The 22,639-nt window shown below is 40.0% G+C and overlaps 1 protein-coding gene and 1 long non-coding RNA gene across 3 annotated transcripts in view; one reads left to right on the forward strand and one right to left on the reverse strand.

The window, feature by feature from the left end:
- The window catches only part of WDR64 (WD repeat domain 64), a 146,420-nt gene that overhangs the window by 36,325 nt on the left and 87,456 nt on the right, over positions 1-22,639 (forward strand). Inside the window, 5 exon segments of the mRNA XM_038395210.2 lie at positions 12,350-12,460; positions 15,282-15,435; positions 15,438-15,495; positions 16,037-16,171; positions 19,929-20,008. Coding sequence (XP_038251138.2) covers positions 12,350-12,460; positions 15,282-15,435; positions 15,438-15,495; positions 16,037-16,171; positions 19,929-20,008 — 538 coding nt within the window.
- LOC122459430 overlaps positions 12,318-22,639 on the reverse strand; it is a 124,197-nt gene continuing 113,875 nt past the window's right edge. For both annotated transcript variants that reach the window (XR_006280133.1, XR_006280132.1), the window contains exons 4-6: positions 20,150-20,290; positions 19,931-19,976; positions 12,318-14,902 (exon numbers count right to left, since the gene is read on the reverse strand). This is a non-coding gene — a long non-coding RNA (uncharacterized LOC122459430). The remainder of the gene's footprint in view (positions 14,903-19,930; positions 19,977-20,149; positions 20,291-22,639) is intronic.

Raw genomic sequence — 22,639 nt, forward strand, 5'->3', positions numbered from 1 at the left:
AAACCATGTTCCTCTCTCCCCACCATGATCACTACTGAGACCTAATATTGCTCTCTTGTTCTGTAATGTCAACTCTCCTCTGCCTTCGGAGTTAGATGCAAAAGTGGTAGGTGCCTTCTAAAAACCATAGAGAGAGAGGGCAACCTCAGAACATGCTACCTCTACACTTGGGAAAGAAAATCTTAAAGAAAAACATGAAATTCTTTTATTTATGGTCTGGATTTTGAGTGTGCAGGAGCTGACTGTGACAGTTCCTATTTAATCCAAATCTGTCACCCTCACCCTCACCCTCGCTGCACATATCATCACGTTCCTTTATTGAATAGCACTGGAGATGATTCTTGTCCCTTGCAATTTTTTTAACTGCTTGTCCACCGCCTGACAAAAGCATAGATTTTTGCCTTGCCAAAACTGTAATGGTCTCCCTTCCAGAAATGACAGGGTTGTTTTACTTCATTAAAATGGTCCTCTGTTCTTTCCACCAGTGAAGCAATCAATACACTGAGTTTACACCTGACGGTAGGACTGCATTCCAACTTTTCAGCTCTGTTAGTCATTTCCCAAATCAATAGAGTCTAACTCGTCAGAAACAAGTAAACAGAAGGCAGTGTATCGCCCAAGGTTCATGTGACTCTTCTAGAGTAACTGTACCACTACCCAATTACTAGGAGCAGAGTACTATCCATGGGAAGTAATGTCTCCTATGTACGGTGTTGCTCATAAAGCATTAGCTGCACCACTCAACATGCCTCTCCATTATACAGTCAGCTTTTCTGTACTTCTCAGCTTAATCCTTTGATTCTTTCCACCTATATAATTATGCAGAACCTCTAAATGCCCTCTCAGCATGTGTTTCAACCCTAAACTCTAAACAGCAAACCAGACACTTACATGTGGCTGCTCTGCTCTTAGAGATACAAGGTGGGTGAGGAAATATCTTTTATTGGACTAACTTCTGTTGATGAGAGAGACAAGAAGAGTTCTGTGTAAGTTCAAAAAATGTGTCCCTCTAATATTGTGGGACCAACATGGCTACAACAACACTGCCCGGCTTTTGTAAGTCAGTACAATTGGGGTCCCAGCTAATTTATGTAACCCCAAGTTTATGGGCCAATTGTTTCTTCTGTTCTTGAGCAAAAAGCACTTGATCCCAGCTGTCATATCTGTCAGTTTTGGTCTACTTATTAACCAGGGACCCTGTATCTGCCTATTACATAATTATGCTTTATGGCCTTAGGTATGGTATATTACCGACAATTCTAAAAAAATAACCACTGTCCTGGCTGAAACCATGGCTACCTTCTGACATACTCCAGGGACAAAGAGATTTGTTCCCTTGATACAACTTGCACAATGCTTGAAATATCCAATGAATTGTTGGTTGGCTGTTATCATAAAAGAGTCCCTTCCTCTAGCATCTTCCCAATTCTCATCCTTCTCCAACTGGCCTCTGTAGAATCAGATCATTAGACTTCCTCCATGGCTTCAGCTGAGCCCCCTACCACAACTGGCTGCCACTGACTTGCCTCAGTTTAAGGCAGGAGCTGCAGTCAACAGCAGCAGCTCTGTCAACCTTTCTTTTAGACAAAGACAAAGGCCCTGGATCAATTTTTCAAGCAGTCAGTGAAATCTGAAACTGATGCTTTGCCTTTTTTGCCTCTGAGAAGCTGACACACAACTTTGCAGCAGTTTACTCTTCTCAGATTCGGAATGCATTTGAAATCTCTAACAGCTGCTGGCGTAATTCAGGGTGACTAATCATTTTATAAGGGAAAACTCTTCTTGCCTTCTAAGTGCAGGAGCACCATCTTCTGCTTCTTGTCTGATTGCACTTCCTTTGCAATCAGATTACTCGATCCTTGTTCAGACCCAGCACATGCTTTTCAACCTTTTGCAGTGGTGAGGTTGGTTACCTCCATATGCAACAAAAAAGAGGGCTGAATATGTTTGATTGAAAGGTCTGGTCAGGAAAGAATATCTGCTTGTCACTATCATCTCTATCTGTCTTTTATTTATAATCACATACAGATGCAAGCTGCTGCTAGCTGGGCATAACGCTCTCACTGCCTATATTGCCCTGGAAGCTTAGGGTAGATCTATACTCAATAAAAGACCCACGGCATGGCATAGCTGCAACTGGTCCAGGTCAGCTGACTAGAGCTCATGGGCCTTGGGTACCTGGGCTATAAAACTGCAATGTAGATATTTGCACTCAGGCTGGAGCCAGGGCTCTGAGACTCTGCAAGGGGGTTGGATCTCAGAGCCTGGGCTCCAGTCCAAGGCCAAATGTCTATACTGCACTTTTATATCCCCACAGTGCAAGCCTGAGTCAGCTGATCCAGATTCTGAGAATTGGTGCCGTGGTTTTTATTACAGTGTAGACATACCCTTAGTGTCTACACAGACAGACGGCACTTTGGTGTTTAAGGTTGCTTTTCTAAGCAACATTCAAGCACTGAGTTTTATCTGCCTCATCAGGCAGCAGGGCAGTGGAGGAGGAATTAGAAGACCTGTGTTCTCTCTCCAATTCTGCTATTTGCTGTGTGAACTTGGGAAAATCATATAAGCTCTCTGCGCCTATACCAGCCGTCTGTAAAATGGTGTTACGTTAATGATACTCACCTTTGTAAAGAATTGAGATCTGCAAATAAAATATGCAAAGTGGTATCCTCTTTTTGAAGTGCCTGTATGCAAGTCTGAGCAACATAGCGATAATTTCCTTTTAAATTGCACAAAATTGTATACAATCGTATATCTCCTCTGATTTACCAATATCTTAAATTTGTGAATTCCAACATAAAGTGAGCAGTGATTCAACAAAAGTGAAGGCATGCATAACTTCTGGCTTTTGCTCTTACCAGCAGACAAAGGGTGCATAAATTATATGCTTTGTAAAGAAAACCTCCACATTACATAAGAATCCACAGACAAGTCTAATGCATTCCCATACAACATCGCCTCTCTTTTTTCTTAATAAATAGTCTTACTCTGAATGTTAAAGACAGCCAAGATTACATTCAGTCAGAAGTAAAAATGAATACATAGATCTAAGAGGATACTAACAATTCCTCTTTCAACTCCACTGAATACAAATCACTCATAATTTATTATATTTCTCATTCTTACTCTACATAAGGTGCATGGCCCAGCTGTTTGTGATTGTAAAACAAATACAGAATTGTATTATGAGCTACCTCACATCAGCAGGTGGAAGGGAGTCTGAAATCCATATGAACACACTATAGAGTGGGAACCAAAGCTAAAAATATTTTTGTCTTGGATAGTGGAGTGAGTAATCACTGATAAAACTAAAACTTCATGCTCTGGAAAAATAACCTCCACACTTTGTGTCAGTCTAAATATCCATTTCTGAGCCAGTGGCATAAACAACATGTACAAATGTCTATCTTTTTGTGTCACCAAAGATGTTACAGTTTTTCCATAAAAAGGGGAGGCAGGGGGAGAGTTTCAGTGATATATAACATATTTTAGCTACAGGAGGTGATGATTTCTGACTGCCAAAAATTCTTACAATTCTAATTTTAAGTGATTTAGGAGCACACATTCCATTAATTTTGGAGCTTGTGCACCTAAGTCACTTATACGCTTTTGAAAATTCCACCCTAGAATTAATTATCCCCAACAAGGATGTGTAACTACACGGAGGAGAAAACATATTTGTTTCCTCCTCTTTTGTCTTTAGTAGTACAAGATTTCTCCTTAAATTACAGCAGTAATTTATCTTCTGAAACACCAGGTTTCTCCTCCCCTGATTGAATTAGGAAGGTCCATTCCCTCCCTAACTGAGTTAGGAAGGTCCAATCACCTAGAGATTGAGTGTCCCAAGAGGATGTACATGTAGGTGGCACGCGACTCTTTCATTTGGGGAGGCTTACGCAAGCACTGGAAACTCCCTAGAAAGGGGGGCCAGCAGTGGCTGGACCATGGCCCTACCCCCTGAGGCCCCGCCCCCTCTCTGCCTCTTCCCCAAGGCGCTGTCACATCTGCTGCTCGCTCCTCTCTGCCACAAGGGTGAAAAGGCTGAGCAGGAGCAGGGCCTCAGGGCAGAGTGCAGGCGTAGCACGGGCAGGGTCAAAGCACAGGTGCCAGTGGCCCCCTACATTTCTAGGGAGCTTCTGGTGGCAGTGCTCCAAATGCGGTGTGCCGGCACACCTTCAAAGGGAGATAAGCCTGGGCCACATACAGCGCTTTTTTCCCTTGCAGGGCCACTCTTTTTTGGGGAGGTTAAGCCCCCCCCCCAACTCTCTTATATGCACCACCCACGGGTGTAAATGAACAGAATTTCTCACAGGAGGGAGGGAATTGACTAGAAGTAATCCAGTAATGCCTAGTTGGAGCTATTCAAATCATGAGAATTCTCTTGTCAACCTAGCTACCGCCTCTCAGAGAGGTGGATTACCTACACCAACAAGAGAATGCCGAGAGGAGAACCCCTCCTGTTTGCACAGGTAATGTCTTAACTGAAGTGCTATCACAACACAGGTGCACCTCTGCAGCGTTTTAGGTGTAGACAAGCCTGCCGTTATATAGAATGTTCTTTCTTTTACTTTTCCTAGACATGCTAAAATGCAACTGTAAGCTAGTCAGCATATTCACTAGCCAGGGAAGGGAAATAAAGCTTCAGGCATTAGTCTTGTAAGGCCCTGTCTTTGGGACTCTTTTTATTGCGCACACAACAATTGCAACACAAAAAGAAATCAACTGAAAAATACTGGTCAGTAATTCCCAATGGCTTTCCCTGCTCCAAACAGCCATGAGGGGAAAAGACACACCTTTCTTCTTAGTTCTTCTTTGTTTCAGCTTCCCCTTCCTTTTATACTCTGCCTTGAGCAACCATCTGACAACCTGTTAACCCTTTACCTTGTCACAGAAGTCCAGGTCCAGTACTATAAATACTGAACAACAAACCTAACCATAAAGGAGACCCTTTCACTATCTGTTAACATATTAGCCATCGAGGGTACTGGACCAAGATTCAGGACATCTGAGTTCTATTCCCAGCTCTGCCACTGGCCTGCTGAGTGACCTTGGGCAAATCATTTCATCATGCCTCAGTTTCCTCATCTGTAAAATGGGAATGATATCTCCTTGGTAAAGTGATATCTGCTGATGAAAAGAGCTGTATATGAACTAGTATTATTATTTATTACAAATGCCTACAATGACCCCCACATACATACACTATTCTTGGGTAACAAGACTGACTGTGAAAATTATCAAACAATAATTAGAATGTGTGAAACACCAACATTTCCCAGCTACCTACAATAGAGTACTATCAGTAGTGTTCAGAAATGGGTTACCAGCAGCATGTGCGCGCGCACACGCACGCACGCACACACAGTGATAGTTGATATTTGGTAGGCAAATATTCCCCGTCCATAAAGTCTGAAGGTTGAATCAGAAGCAGTAATATTTTAAGGAAAGTGGGAAGGGAAGAAGTTCCCCCAGGCATAAGCAGTGCTGTATCATCAGGTGTTGGATCCTTTAAAATAACAGCAGAATCAAAAAAATCTGACCAGCAGTGGAAATTGGGGTGCTAGCAGCAGCTAAAGTAGTAGCTCTCACAGCACCCTTGGTGCTTATTTTATGCATCCTCTTCCTAGAGTCACTTCCTGGGTGCAAACTGGATACAATTAACTTAGGCTTGAATAGAGACTGGGAATGGATGAGTCATTACACAAAGTAAAACTATTTCCCCATGTTATTTCTCCCCCCACCCACCCCCACTGTTCCTCAGATATTCTTGTTAACTGCTGGAAATAGCCTACCTTGCTTGTCACCATGAAAGGTTTTCCTCCTTCCCCCCCTCCTGCTGGTGATGGCTTATCTTAAGTGATCACTCTCCTTACAGTGTGTATGATAAACCCATTGTTTCATGTTCTCTGTGTGTGTATATCAATCTCCCCTCTGTATTTTCCACCAAATGCATCCGATGAAGTGAGCTGTAGCTCACAAAAGCTTATGCTCTAATAAATTTGTTAGTCTCTAAGGTGCCACAAATACTCCTTTTCTTTTTACTTCCTGGGTAGGGACAGTTTCCTCAGAAACATAAGTCCCAGCAGTAGCAGCAGCTGCCTACCAAACACTTCCAATGCAATTAGCATTTTCTAGAGGTTGTCCCAAATCCATGTTATAAGCCAGGTTCTCAGCGAGTATAAATCAGCAGAGCTCCCTTTAGAGCCACTGGGAACTATCCTGAATAACACCAGCCAAGGATCTGACCTGATGTTTTTCAAGTGCTGTTGTTTATACTGGGACCTGTACAATAGTAATCTTGCTTGTCATATTGATGGAGATGGAAAGATATACTGTATATCCATCTAGCTACTAGGTTCACATATAAGCAGGCTTCTGTATATATATATATATATATATATTTCATATAAGGGGTGAAATATCTTTTCTACATAAAATGGCCTTTATTTCACTAAAAGCCATGCTAGTACAATAGAAATTTATGATACTTCGAGCTAACCGTGGCTCCTCTTCTTGGGCCAAACTGACACTTTCTTTGGGAATCTCATTTGCTTAAACAGAGAGGTGGGATGGATCTCTCCTAGATTCATAGATACTAAGGTCAAAAGGGACCATTCTGATCATCTAGTCCGACCTCCTGCACAGCGCAGGCCACAGAGACTCACCCACCCACTCCTACGAAAAACCTCACCTATGTCTGAGCTATTGAAGTCCTTAAATCGTGGTTTAAAGACTTCAAGGAGCAGAGAAGCCTCCCTCAAGTCACCCATGCCCCATGCTACAGAGGAAGGCGAAAAACCTCCAGGGCCTCTCCAATCTGCACTGGAGGAAAATTCCTTCCTGACCCCAAATATGGCGATCAGCTAAACCCTGAGCATATGGGCAAGATTCACCAGCCAGATCCCAGGAAAGAATTTTCTGTAGTAACTCAGATCCCATCCATCTAATATCCCATCTCAGGGGATTTGGCCTATTTACCCTGAATATTTAAAGATCAATTACTGACCAGAATCCCATTATCCCCATCATATCATCTCCTCCATAAGCTTATCGAGTAGAATCTTAAAACCAGATAGATCTTTTGCCCCCACTGCTTCCCTTGGAAGGCTATTCCAAAACTTCACTCCTCTGATGGTTAGAAACCTTTGTCTAATTTCAAGTCTAAACTTCCTGGTGGCCAGTTTATACCCATTTGTTCTTGTGTCCACATTGGTGCTGAGCTGAAATAATTCCTCTCCCTCTCCTGTATTTATCCCTCTGATATATTTATAGAGAGCAATCATATCTCCCCTCAACCTTCTTTTAGTTAGGCTAAACAAGCCAAGCTCCTTAAGTCTCCTTTCATAAGACAAGTTTTCCATTCCTTGGATCATCCTAGTAGCCCTTCTCTGTACCTGCTCCAGTTTGAATTCATCCTTTTTAAACATGGGAGACCAGAACTGCACACAGTATTCTAGGTGAGGCCTCACCAGTGCCTTGTATAATGGTACTAAAACCTCCTTATCCCTACTGGAAATACCTCTCCTGATGCATCCCAAAACCGCATTAGCTTTTTTCACAGCCATATCACACTGGCAGCTCATAGTCATCCTATGATCAACCAATACTCCAAGGTCCTTCTCCTCTTCCGTTACTTCTAATTGATGCGTCCCCAACTTATAACTAAAATTCTTGTTATTAATCTCTAAATGCATAACCTTACACTTCTCACTATTAAATTTCATCCTATTACTATTACTCCTGTTTACAAGTTCATCCAGATCCTCCTGTATAATATCCCGATCCTTCTCTGAATTGGCAATACCTCCCAGCTTTGTATCACCTGCAAACTTTATTAGCACACTCCCACTTTTTGTGTCAAGGTCAGTGATAAAAAGATTAAATAAGATTGGTCCCAAAACCGATCCCTGAGGAACTCCACTGGTAACCTCCCTCCAACCTGACAGTTCTCCTTTCAGTAGGACCCGTTGCAATCTCCCCTTTAACCAATTCCTTATCCACCTTTTGATGTTCATATTGATCCCCATCTTCTCCAATTTAACTAATAATTCCCCATGTGGCATGGTATCAAATGCTTTACTGAAATCTAGGTAAATTAGATCCACTGCATTTCCTTTATCTAAAAAATCTGTTACTTTTTCAAAAAAGGAGATTAGGTTGGTTTGGCATGATCTATCTTTTGTAAAGCCATGTTGTATTTTGTCCCATTTACCATTGACTTCAATGTCCTTAACTAATTTCTCCTTCAAAATTTTTTCCAGGACCTTGCATACTACAGATGTCAAACTAACTGGCCTGTGGTTACCCGGATCACTTTTTTTTCCCCTTTCTTAAAAATAGGAAGTATATTAGCAATTCTTCAATCATTTGGTACTACTCCTGAGTTTACAGATTCACTAAAAATTCTTGCTAATGGGCTTGCAATTTCAGGTGCCAATTCCTTTAATATTCTTGGATGAAGATTATCTGGGCCCCCCGATTTAGTCCCATTAAGCTGTTTCAGTTTTGCTTCTACCTCAGATATGGTAATATCTACCTCCATATCCTCATTCCCATTTGTCATACTATCATTATCCCTAAGATCCTCTTTAGCCTTATTAAAGACTGAGGCAAAGTATTTGTTTAGATATTGGGCCATGCCTAGATTATCTTTAACCTCCACTCCATTCTCAGTGTTTAGCGGCCCCACTTCTTTCTTAGTTTTCTTCTTATTTAAATGGCTATAGAACCTTTTACTATTGGTTTTAATTCCCTTTGCAAGGTCCAACTCTACTCGACTTTTAGCCTATCTCACTTTATCCCTACATGTTCTGACCTCAATTAGGTAGCTTTCCTTGCTGATCTCTCCCATCTTCCACTCCCTGTATGCTTTCTGCTTCTTCTTAATCACCTCTCTAAGATGCTTGCTCATCCAGCTTGGTCTACAACTCCTTCCTATGAATTTTTTCCCCTTTCTTGGGATACAGGCTTCCGATAACTTCTGCAGTTTTGATTTAAAGTAATCCCAGGCCTCCTCTACCTTTAGATCCATAAGTTCTTCAGTCCAATCCACTTCCCTAACTAATTTCCTTAATTTTTGAAAGTCAGCCCTTTTGAAATCAAAAACTCTAGTTGCAGATTTATTTTTGTTAATCCTTCCATTTAGTTTGAACTGAATTAGCTCATGATCACTTGAGCCAAGATTGTCCCCTACAACCATTTCTTCTTTGAGGTCCTCGCTACTCACCAAAATTAAATCTAAAATGGCATCCCCTCTAGTCGGTTCAGCAACTACTTGATGAAGGAATCCATCAGCTATCGCATCTAGGAAAATCTGAGCCCTATTATTATTACTAGCACTGGTCCTCCAGTCTATCTGGGAAGTTAAAGTCTCCCATGATCACGCAGTTTCCATTAGTATTTACTTTATTAAAAACATTAAATCTATCTATCCATATCCAAATTAGATCCCGGATGTCTATAGCACATCCCAAGCACTATCGTAGGAGCGGCTTTACTAGTTATCTTCCCCAATGTAATTTTTGCCCAGACGGACTGTCTTATCCATTGCATCGCTTCTTATTTCTTTACATTCTAACTCATCATTGATATACAATGCTACTCCACCACCTTTACCTTTGATTCTGTCTTTCCTAAACAGCACATACCCTTCAATACCTGTAGTCCAGTCATGACTACTATTCCACCATGTTTCTGTTATCCCTATAATATCTGGTTTCACTTCCTGCACCAGTAGCTCTAGTTCCTCCATTTTGTTACCTAGGCTTCTCGCATTGGTGTACAAACATCTTAATTTTTGCTGTTTGGCCTCGCTCACATTTTGTACCCTATTAGGCACAGTCATTCTACAGCCAGTATAACCTATTAGACTAGTATCCACACCGTCCTTGCTCCTTATATACATTCTCCTACCCAGGGCTGTATCCTTTCTTACTTCGTCTTCTTCCCTCTCAATGCTAAAATCCGGCGTGGAGATTACCTGGACATCTCCCAACCATCTCCCCCTAATTCCTAGTTTAAAGCTCTCTTTATCAGTTGTGCCAGCCTTGATCCTAGAAGTCTATTTCCTTCCCTACTCAGATGAAGTCCATCCCGAGAGAACTGTTCTCTGTCCATGAATGCCTCCCAGTGGCCATACATCCCAAAGCCCTCCTTATAGCACCACTGCCTAAGCCATCTGTTGACAGTCATAATCTTGTCACACCTTTATTGCCCTTCTCTAGGAACAGGAAGGATCCCACTAAAGATCACCTGAGCCTCAATTTCCTTAAGCGTCTTCCCCAGCCTAGCATAGTCTCCCTTAATACTTTCCAACGAGAATCTAGCCATATCATTTGTTCCCACATGAAGGATAATTAGGGGATTCTTTCCCGCTCCCTTTAGGATCCTTTTCAACCTCAGGTCTACATCCCGTATCTTAGCACCCGGAAGACGGCACACCCTTCTATTCTCTGGATCAGCTCTAGTTACAGGCCTGTCTATTCTTCTCAATAAAGAGTCCCCTATCACATAGACCTGCCTTTTCCTGGTGACAGTGCTACTCTCCAGTCTCTCCCCTGTTCCCTCTGGCTGCAAGTTCTTTCCATTCCTATTTTCCCTTATAATCCTCTTCAACCCATCCTGTATCCTCCTGGGGCTCATATTTGGTGTAGTCTCCCTTGACTCTTCTGCTTTTCCTATAGGACTAGCCTCTCTTCTCTTCTTCCTTACCCTTCCACCTTCAACAAGTACCTGCTGAGTCCCTTCTTCATTTTCCAACTCTGCAAACCTGTTCCTAAGCTCTATTTCTCCTTCATTAGCCCGTCTTTTCCTCTGCCTGGTTCTTTTAGTCACATGCCTCCACTGACCACTTTCCTCACCCAGTCTCTCCTCAAAATTCCCCAGCCCTGCTTCCATCTGTGAGTCTGAGTTTTTCCCTTCAGATACCTCATATCTTTGCTCCATCATCTGCTCAAACCCCTTCCTAAACTCAACGAGACTTTCCACCTGCATCTCCAAACCTCGGATCTTTTCCTCCATCAGCTCTATCAGACGGCATTTCATGCAGACAAAACTCTTACCGGTTCCCCCCTCCAGGATCATGTACATACCACAGCTTCCACATCCAGTCATCTTCAATGTGTCTTTCACTACAGGAGTCACTCCCACAGCTGCCTCCGTATCTGTCATCGCTTTCCCTCCTAAATCCTGTTAATCTGGGAAACACAAGTCACACCAAAAAGACCACCCCCCAGCAAAAGCAAACCCCAAACAAGCACCACAATACAAACTCCCCTTTCAAACTCTCACTCAAACTCCCCTGTTTACAGCTCTGTTTGCTAGCTCCTGTGCTACTGCCTGACTGGCTGGCTACCTTTATAGGACCTCTAGTCAGAAGCCCCACCCCCAAATCAGGGCTCAGCTGCTCTCCCAGCACAAAGCCCCTCCTAATGCACTAACAGGAATTTAGAAGAACTCAGCAGACTAATATTTCTGCTCTGTAGTGATAAAAGTTCTTCATTTCTGTCATTCATCTGAGATCCTGCATGTAGATAGAATGGGATGATTTAACCCTGAAAATATGTGAATTTAGGGCATGTAGAAGTCAAGGTTGCACAGTGGGTTGAAGGATTAGTGACCGATCCTTTTACCTCCAGAAACTTAAGTTCAAATCCTGCATTAAGGCTCACATTCACAGCCCAGCACCTATCCTAAGTATTCAGTCTGAGGTGGGCATCTCCCACCCAAGGCTGTGGGACAGCTCTGGAAGTGTTCCATTAAAACTACTTTAGCTCAGTTTTCAAAGTAGCCCTTTGCTTTTGTAATGTGGCCCCCTTGTGTGGCCTCACATGCGCATAGATCACCCTCACTGGCACCCTCTGTGCTATTATGCAAGGAATCCCTGCACATTTAGGATCCACAACACTTAAGGGGTGCACCCCCTCATCTTTCCTCTCCTATTGCAAAACAGAATTGCACTGGTTCCACCACCAGTGGGATCTCGGCATCGCCAAAAGGAGAGGCTGGATTTACTCCCAGATAAAACCAAATTTGATCCTATTAACCTAGTTCATAATGGTCACTGGCCCTCATCACCAAACCACTCACTACACAATCTACAATTTCTAGCCCAGAACTGTAACAATAGGTCAAACAGAAGTGTGTTGGCAAAACCACATTACACAGTGTCTACTGACACTCTCTCTGGTTCTAACAAATTTATAAATTGTAAATTCTTCACTTTCATGAAATCAAATGTACAAGAAACTTAAAATAAAAGGTCCTTATCCTATGATTATTTGTATTATCCTAGTACCTAGGAGCCCTACTCATGGACTAAAGCTTTCAACCATCCATTTTCTTTCATCAGGATAGTTCCTGGGTTACTGGATGCGATTATCTTACTCAGCTCAAACGGGTTGTTGCTGTAACTGAAAGGACTGTTGTCATCTGGGATTATAAATCACAAGGCAGCTGCCAGGTATTGTTTTAGATCATGCAAATGTTAAAGAAAACCTAACACACTAAAGAATCTTCTGTTTTCACATCATATAGCCCTGTTCCAACTGCCTGGTAGGGTGAATTCTATTGAGTGACAATGAGTTCCTGCAGAAAAGTTAGTAAATAAATAAATAAATAAATACATAGAATGGTCTTCTGGGATAAGTGAAATGTTTGAGGCTTCAAGACTAGTGGATAAGTCTTCAAAAGAAGTTTAATGCAGCCTTCTTTTGGAGTAGCTTGATAGTGTGATGGATCTATTAAGCAGGGGACTACAATTCCTATCAACCTCCACACTAACCATCCTCTTCCTCATGGTCTGTAGTCAGTCTGTATCTGATACAGAATCCTGACCTGTTAGTTGCAACCTACTATGTACAAGAAGTACGTGATATGGTTTCAGCAGGGTGATTAGTGCCAGCGGAGAACAAGAAACAGAAGAAAAACAGCAACAAAGGTTGCAAAAAAAAAAAAAAAGGGGAAGGAACAATAAAGATTGTAGACAGAAAGAATAGCAACAAAAGTTGCAAACAGAAAGAAAAAGCAATAAGGGCTGCAGGATCTCATCAACATGCCACTGTTCAATGCCCCCAGAGAACTTCAGCTTTGATAAACCTTCATAATGGACACACTGAAAGCAGTATTTTGCAAGATTTTGAATTGCTACAAGCGCCATAGGAAACTGGAGGTTTCAAGTACCTTCTTTAATTTATGTTATGAGGAAGCAGGAAAAGTATTTCTTTAAATCCTTTGACTTTATTAAAGACAGTCACAAAGATGATTCTGAAAGAGTTCTGGCTATGTTTGATGGACACTTTATACCTCGGAGAAATGTGGTTTATGAAAGGGCATGTTTTCAACAGAGAATCCAAGAACCAGGGAGCTATGTTGAATGTTTTATAAATGCTCTGCATCCATTGGCTGACAACAATGATCCTGGATTTGCAAAACATTAAAATATCTGAGACAGGATGGTTATTGGGCTAACAGATAAAAATCTTTAACAGCAGCTACCATTAAAAACAGACCAAACCCTATCCACAGTTGTACAGATAGCAAAGCAGTCTGAACTGGTCAAACAGCAGAACAAAAGGCAGGAGCAACTTGAAAAACCAGAAACTCCCAGCCTAAAAGGGTCAAATTCCAGTCAAACTCCAAAGCCTTTCAGTCTACTTGCACAAGATGTGGAAAAATTCATAGCCCAACAGATGTTTGTTTCACTGGAGGTGCAAGGTGTAATAAATGCACAAAATATGATCATTTTGCAGTTTGTTTCATAAAAGAAGTCAGGGAGTTGACTCGTATAATAGACAATCAAGAGCCATTGTTTATGGATCTATCACATGTGATGACACACAGCCTGCCTGGAAAATGAAACTGAATATTCATGGAAAGCTTATAGACTTTAAAATTCACTCAGGAGCAGGTATTACAGTCATCTCAGAAGGGACTTGCAATCATCTTCAACCTCTCCTAGAAGTCACCTGAAGTCACCTGACACAGCTCTGGAGGTGTTCTGAACTGCATGGGCCAGTTCATCACAGAAATAAATTACAAAGACAAAAGCTTTGCATTCAGAGTGTGTGTGATCAAAGGATCACATACTAACAGCTTTCATAATTGTTAATGAAAACTACATCTCCATTTGGGTTCCTTTATAGTTCTCCAATGTTTCTTTGGAAAATCTAGTTGTAATGAACAATATTTTGACATATGAGTCTTTGATGGAAGAACACAACAGAGCCCTAAACGAAGTTCTAACCTAATCAATCAGTTCAGACTGAAGCTAAATAAGGAAAACTGTGTTTTCTGCCTACCCCAAATCAAGTTTTTTGGGACAGAGGATAAACAAAGATGGAATGAGTCCTAGCTCTGAGAAAGTGAAAGAAGTTCGAGAATTGAATGCACCAACTAATGTATAAAAACTCAGATATGTCCTGAGAATGTAAATTACCTTGGTCAAGATCTACAAGACCTTTCTGTAGTGATAAAACCACAGAATGAACTATTAAAGTCCTACACATCTTGAATGTGGGTATCAAATCAAGAAATTGCCTTCAAAAAGGTAAAAGAAATTATCTCAAAAGTATCAGTTCTCAGGTACTATGATGTGAATAAACCCACAATGGTCAGTGTGGATACAAGCAGTTATATCGTAAGTGATGTATTGTTTCAACAACATAGCTCTGAGTGGAAGCCAGTTGCATTTTGATCTCTCACACTCACAGAAGGTAGGCATGGCAAGTACATATTCTGTTGAATACAAAAGAAAGTGAGGCAATAAAGTCAATGAACAATAGAATCCAGATGATTCAAAATCCATTATAGAACCTGCCCCAAGTCGAAGAAGCTGCCAGCATGTCTCCTGCTTCTGCTGATCCCTGTCACTTGACTTCTAATACTGTACCAGTCCACATATTTCCTGCACAAAGAAACAAGAAGTTTTTAAACAAACAAGATCCTAATTCACAATATACTGGCACACCATTGAGCATGATGAATTCTCCCGTTATTTATCATTAATATTTCCTAACCCAAACCCAAACAAAATATCTTTAATACTCAGGTGCTGGAGACTTTGGGTGAAGTCCAAGCTCCAGTGAAGTCTGTAGCAAAACTCCCATTTATTTACCAGCTGCATGAGTCTATGGTATCACAAAACATCTGGAATGACAATATTTTGAAAACCCTTGAGACAAGAATTAGATGTTAATATAAATGAATGAGCATGGTAGAGACTATGCTCAGTTTCTTTGGGGCTCATGTGCAGTATCAAATAAACTCTTTACTGTATTTCACAGGATAATTGCTTCATCATCAAACCAATGGAACATTGTCTGCTCTGTGTTTGTACAGTGAATTTAGGAGATCAGCTAGCTAAGGATGACATCCTAATGGGAGATGATGGAGGTCATGTCAACCTTTTTACAGTGACCAGTGATGACTTTGGACTAGAAGCAATCCAACCAAAAAGAAATCACAATTACAGATCCTGGACTCCAGGAAATTCAAGAAGTAAGTTGTTTGTAGTAAAATACTATCATTTTAGCAGTTTTTTCATTGGATAATTAAACTGTAGTTCTCTATGATCTGTGCTTCTAAAAGTGCTTAAAAATTGACCTGGCCTAACATAAGAATGAAAATAGCTTTTAAAACAATTATCCTGATTTTAAAGCTGTTGTGTGAAGGCAACTCCATTGTTTTCAATGGGAGATCTGCACACAGAGCAGCTACAGAGTAAGAATCAATGGGCCCAGTTCACCACTGCTTTCGTCCAGCTTTACCCTGATGTACTCAATTATCCTCTATTAGATGGAATCAGAACTGCTCAGTTGTGTGCCGCAGGCCCTACTCTGTCTCCAAATGAAAGAAATGTGTCATTATGTAAACTTTTAAATGTCGTGGCTTTGGAGCTGGTGGATCGAAGGTATCTCACCTCTCTTGCTCTGAATTGCAAGTGTTCATGGTCTGCACTTTTAATGACAACCTGGAAATCCTTATTATTATCATATACACAGGATATATTATACAATAACCACCTATTTTTTCTCCCCAGTATTAAACGAAAACTCCATGATGACTGGGTTGTGAAGGTTAAGTTTATCTCTGTCCTGAATTGTTTTGGATCCTGCTCCTTAGACAGTGTTCATTCGTTCGTTCTGGATGACTTAAAGAGACTAGAGGACAACATGTAAGTAGAGCCATGCATGTCACAGTGGAACACAAACTCTTCATTGAAAGAGCCACATGGGAAATTAGTACATTTCAAAATTCTACAATTATAGTAGCTATGTCATTTGTAAAAGATGGCTAATTAAAACTAAGATATAATTGGAATTAGTCATGCAAAGCTCTACAGAATGAGGCCTCATAAAATTATATTGGTTTTTGCTCATTAACTTTTAAATGCCAAGGACTGTCCATATGTTATTTTCTTTCACATAACCTTTAAAAATAAATATTGTTAGCTGTCTGCTTTGGGTTTTCATCAGTAGGCAAATTTACCAAGCAAACAAAACAACTGCATGATTTTACCTGAACTGCTGTAATAACTTATTTTGAAGAATGATGCATATTCCTTTCCTACTTTTCTACATAAATTCAAATATATTGCACATTAATTCATTTGCTCATGATGAAATCATATGAATTAGGGCTGTCAAGCGATTAAAATATTAATTGCAATTAATCACATGATTAAAAAAATTAATCGTGCGATTAATCGCACTGCTAAACAATAATAGAATACCATTTATTTCAATTTTTTTGGATGTTTTCTACATTTTCAAATATATTGATCTGAATTACAACACAGAATACAAAGTGTACTGTGCTCAGTTTATATTTATTTTAATTACAAATATTTGTGCTGTAAAAAACAAAAAATAGAATTTTTCAATTCACTGAATAGAAGTACTGTAGTGCAATCTCTTTATCATGAAAGTTGAACTTACAAATGTAGAATTATGTACAAAAAAGCTGCATTCAAAAATAAAACAATGTAAAATTTTAGAGCCTGCAAGTCCATTCAGTCCTACTTCTTGTTCAGTCAATCGCTCAGACAAACAAGTTTGTTTGCATTTACAGGAGATAATGCTGTCCTCTTCTTATTTACAATGTCACCTGAAAGTGAGAACAGGCATTCTCATGACACTTTGTAGCCAGCATCGCAAGATATTTACATGCCAGATCCATGTGTCCCTTCATGCTTCAATCACCATTCCAGGGAACATGCATCCATGCTGATGACAGGTTCTGCTCGATAATGATCCAAAGCAGCGTGGACCGATGCATGTTCATTTTCATTATCTGAGTCAGATGCCACCAGCAGAAAGCTGATTTTCTTTTTTGGTGGTTCGGGTTCCGTAGTTTCCACATCAAAGTGTTGTTCTTTTAACACTTCTGAAAGCATGCTCCACACCTCATCCCTCTCAGATTTTGGAAGGCACTTCAAATTATGAAATGTGGGGTCGAGTGCTGTAGCTATCTTTAGAAATCTCACACTGGTACCTTCTTTGTGTTTTGTCAAATCTGCAGTGAAAGCGTTCTTAAAATAAACAACATGTGTTGGTCATCATCCAAGATGGCTACAACATGAAGTATATGGCAGAATGTGGGTAAAACAGAGCAGGGGATATACAATTTTCCCACAAATAGTTCAGTCACAAATTTAACTCATTATTTGTTTAACGAGCGTCATCAGAATGGAAACATGTCCTCTGGAATGGTGACCGAAGCATGAAGGGGCATACAAATGTTTAGCATATCTGGCACGTAAGTACCTTGGAATGCCACCTACAAAAGTGCCATGCAAACACCTGTTCTCACTTTCTGGTGACATTAGAAATAAGAAGAGGGCAGCATTATCTCCTGTAAATGCAAACAAACTTGTTTGTCTTTGCGATTGGCTGAACAAGAAGTAGGACTGAGTAGACTTGTAGGCTCTGAAGTTTTACATTGTTTTGTTTTAGAGTGCAGTCATGTAACAAAAACATGAACATTTGTAAATTGCACTTTCACAACAAAGAGATTGCACTACAGTACTTGTATGATGAGATGAATTGAAAAAACACTATTTTGTTTGTTTACCATTTTACAGTGCAAATATTTGCAATAAAAATATGCACTTTGATTTCAATTACAACACAGAATACAATATATATGAAAATGTAGAAAACCATCCAAAATATTTAATAAATTTCAATTGGTATTCTATTGTTGTAATAGTGCGATTAAAACTGTGATTAATCGCAATTACTTGTTTTAATCGTTATTCATCATTTTGTAGTTAATCATGTGAGTTAATGGCAATTAATCGAGAGACCTAATATGAATATGTGAAAATAGATAAGGAATTAAATATTTTTGGTGGTTTAACATGTAGTTGAACTTATTAAAGAACATCACTAATGAAGCTATACAAGACATGGTTAAATTGGCTTTGCTACTTAGATTTATATCAGACTGTGATTTTGGGGAAAGTGAGTTATGACAAAATTAAGAAATGAAATAATATGGGGATACAAAATTTGACATGAGTAGAAACTATAAATAATGCTTTTCATTCAAGGATCTCTAAATATTAGATCCGCTCACAGCCTCTTTGTCAGGTAGAATTTTAAGGGCAGAAGCAACAATTATAATCATATAGTTTCACCCATTGCATAACATGGGCCATACATTTCCAGTAATTCCTGCATCAAGCCCATAACTTCTGGTTTTATGGGTATTCTGTATATTTTTTAGATGAGAGAAAGTAAAATGGTCAAATCGACCAAGGTCACTCACTGGGTCACTAGCAGAGCCTGGAAATGCTTTTGAAGGTGTTCAGAGGTTTAGAAAGTTGGAAATAACCCCAAGAAAGGTGAGGAGTGGGAGAGATAAAGTATCAAAAATATAGTCAGAGGTGGATGCACCACCACTGGATACTGTGTGATATATCATTTAAATACAAAGGTTCCTTTAGGGTTTTTTTCTCATTAAACATTTATTGTACATGTGTCTCCAGTTGTTGGAAGAAGTACATTTCCCTAAGGAGCTTCAGACAGGAGCTAGATGAAATTATATTTAGACATTTGCAGAATACACAAATGTTAAAATTAATTTTGTAACCCTAAAAATAGAAATATATTAAATGACCATTCTGTATAAGTAACTGTGGCTCAAACATTTAATTCCATGATGCAAACAAAATGACTATCCCAATTACCTATGGAACAACAGTTGCTGTTTGGTTTGGGAAGAAAGCTTGGTGATCAGTGTAGTTTTTAGTTATCCTAATCCTTATGGAACTGTGCAGTTTCTAGGTGGCTAATGCCTGGAAAGGGATTGTCTTCTTTCTTTACAAAGAAGCTAAGAAGGGAAATGTGTGGCAGGGATCAGAGAGGGTGCCTGGTTGCAAGGATGTGAGATAGGTCTGAACTCATATCTGGAGTGAATGTCACCAGCCTTCCTGTTGCAGGCCATCCTCATTCCTCTAGGACTCAATTTAGGGTGCTATTGCAGGGGAATGGGGTACCTTTGCTACAGGCTTATATTGCTTCAGCTATTCAAGATAGGAAATCATGCTATTTCAGCTGAAAAGCTAACCTGCTGCAGTTTTATTGCTAATGCTAGTTACTGAATTTAAACAACTGTATGAATCAATTTCCTTTTAATAAGGTACTGCCTATGTTATATATAGAAATACTTTAGTATTGTGAAAATAACCAGTTAAACGTGATATAATACTATCTGTCTGTTTTTGCCAGGAGTGCCCAGCACAGACAGTCCCTTCTTCCCATCCATTACTGATTTTTGTGCCATCAGTTCAACCTGTGTGTCTGGATAAAACAGCCCTTGCCAACCACCACACAGTATCAAGTCTTAGGAAAACAGATTGGAATTGCTATAGATTCTACTTTGATCAAAATTTCTCATCTGATCAAATGTGTTGTTAATGATTACAGACCTGTTAGGGAGTTTTCTGTCCCAAGAGGAGTTAATGCCTTCACATACTGTGGAAAAGCAAATATCATTGTTACTGGAGGTAAGTAAAATGTTTATATTATATATGAAGACGCAGTGATGTTTGTCAATATTTTCTGCCAAATAGATTTGTTGTATTTTTTCACTAAATAAGCTCTAATAATAATAATTTAACAGGTTGATAATTATAATAAGTACTTACATAGTAAACTCCTGGAGACAGGGACTTTGTTATATGTGCATATAATGCCTAGCACAATGGGGCCATGGTCCCTGATTGGGGCCTGATTACCGAAGTGATGAATGCTCAGTCTGGATTTGACTCACACATTGTTTCCCGTGTCTTTAATAAAAGAGAAAAAACCATGTTTGGAAATACATAAAATGACCCAGTCACCTCTCCTAACTGCAACACTGTTTCTTTATCTTCTCCCACCCATGGTCCCTTATGAGTTATGACCTCAGGACTGCATCTTCACCCTTCCACAGTGACTCCTCTCCTGCTGACCTGAGAAATGCTCCCTGACCTATTCTTAACGGTTCCCTCTTGCCACCCTTTCTGACCCAAGAACCATTGGCATTGATCAGTGGTGTGACTCCCCCGGTTTCTTACTAATCTCTATGTTCCCTAAAGAAGGCTGCAGGATTGATGCATTGTCCAGTCCATTTCTTCCCCAATGCTCAACCATATTTTACATGGCTGCTTCATTGCCTAGAACTACTTCTCCCACGGTGGTCTGTCTGCCACTCCTCCCCACAGACTCCATCTGTTTCATCCCACTGTAGCTCCCTATCTCTCTCCTGTCCGGCTTTCTCAGTTTTAAGGTTAAATTCCATAGAGTGTACCTATATGATGAAAAAGGTGGAGGTTTTTTTCAATCAAGTTAGCTCAATCAAGTTAGTTAAACACAATTGGAAACTCTACCGCAACACCTATGTAGACACAGTTTGACACCTTTACAATCATGTTAGCTGGTTGTTTTGTAGCATTAACACTCAAGCCTATGTTGGTGTTAAGGGGGCATTTACAACTATGTTAAGATAACTTCAGAGGGGGGAAGCATCCTTCTTATCATGTGGACAGGGCCTAAGGCCTGGTCTACACTTTAAGAGTTGTACTGGTATAACTATTTTGGTTAGCAGTGTGACTTTTTTTTTTAATTATCAAAATACTTGTATTGGTGAAAGTCCTAATATGGACACAGTTACACAGGTACAAAGGTGTAATAAAACTGGTATAGTTATTTCCCTTCTCATAGATGAATAGCTCTTTCTACCAATATAACTGGATCCACACTAGAGGGGATTGTACCCCTTTAGCTGTATTGGTATTCTTAAAGCAGTACAGTGTTCTAGTGTAGACAAGGCCTAAGAGCTTGCAGGATCAGAGTCTATGTACTTTTCACATTTACAGGTATTATTTGATTAATTATGCTGATAGTTGATCAGAAATCATATTTAATGATGTCTTATTCAATCGTTATAGTTTAGTTAGATTTTTGTTACAATATTGTGAGTTATAACTGATCACTTTAAACTGATAACTTTAAACTGGTAATTGTTTTATTTATATGAGATGGATAATGGATATTAGCTGATGTTACAGATTGCATGGTGGTTGACTTTTGTCCAAGTCCTGAAACTCTGGTATCAATGAAGCTCTTCCTCCTCAAAGGAAGGGACACTTTTTAGGCTCTAATGAAGACCCTATGTTGAAATGTTAGCCACAGTTGGCTGATTAAATGGTTACTGTTTCATTCACAAAAAGTGAAGGTGAATGCAATCTAAGTTGGACAAGTGGAACTTCATTAAACCCTGTGAACTGCTCTGGCCACGTGGCTTAATTGCTTCAGGCTAACTTCCCTATTCCTATTGGTGTCCTGTCAATAACTGTCCCTTCTGGGAACACTGGCACTCTAACTCCCCTTCCAATGATCATGATACAGTTAAATAATACAAATATTTTATCATTTTGATTTTGCAATCTTCACTTCCTAGATAGAAGAGCTTATTTTTGTACAAAGAGGTACAGAAAACATGGAAGGCACAACAAAAGGATTTTCCTTTTATGTGTTCCCCAAAGGCTCTAGAGTCATGGCTTTAGAGAAGCATAAAACTTCTCTTTTCTAAATTTAGTTTGGGTAACTTTCCAGTGCTATATGCCCTTGGATCTACACAGATTGGCTTCTAGATATAGTACCATAGCAACTTCCTTTCCCAGCTAGCTCTTTGACATCCAAGTCTTGAACAATACAGTATTAAAATACTTTACCTGACTTATTACATTGAGTTAAATGTCTAACGCTTCAGCCTTTGGGGAATCCGTCTTCAAACAAGTGCATCAGAATACAAGCATATGACTCGCGTTAGTGGGACACACCTACCACTTAAAAAGTTTAACCCTAGAATTCACAGCTCTTTAGGACAGTACAGTGAGCACGACAGGCACAACATGTGCTAGGATTGCCATATAGTCTGACTGGCATTGTATCTTATGGCTCGTCTACACTAGAAGTGCTACATTGGCACAGCTGCAGCAATGCAATCTCAAAGCACTGTACAGACATTTTAAATCACTTAAGGCAGACACCTCTTCAGAGAAGAGTAGCAACAGAAGGATAAACAACACAATGCAAACTGAACAACAGTGTAGGGGAGTGAGACATTTTGGCCAAGGACATTGGGCCTAAAT

The sequence above is a fragment of the Dermochelys coriacea genome, chromosome 3 (genome assembly GCF_009764565.3).
Source record: "Dermochelys coriacea isolate rDerCor1 chromosome 3, rDerCor1.pri.v4, whole genome shotgun sequence".
NCBI lineage: Eukaryota > Metazoa > Chordata > Testudines > Dermochelyidae > Dermochelys > Dermochelys coriacea.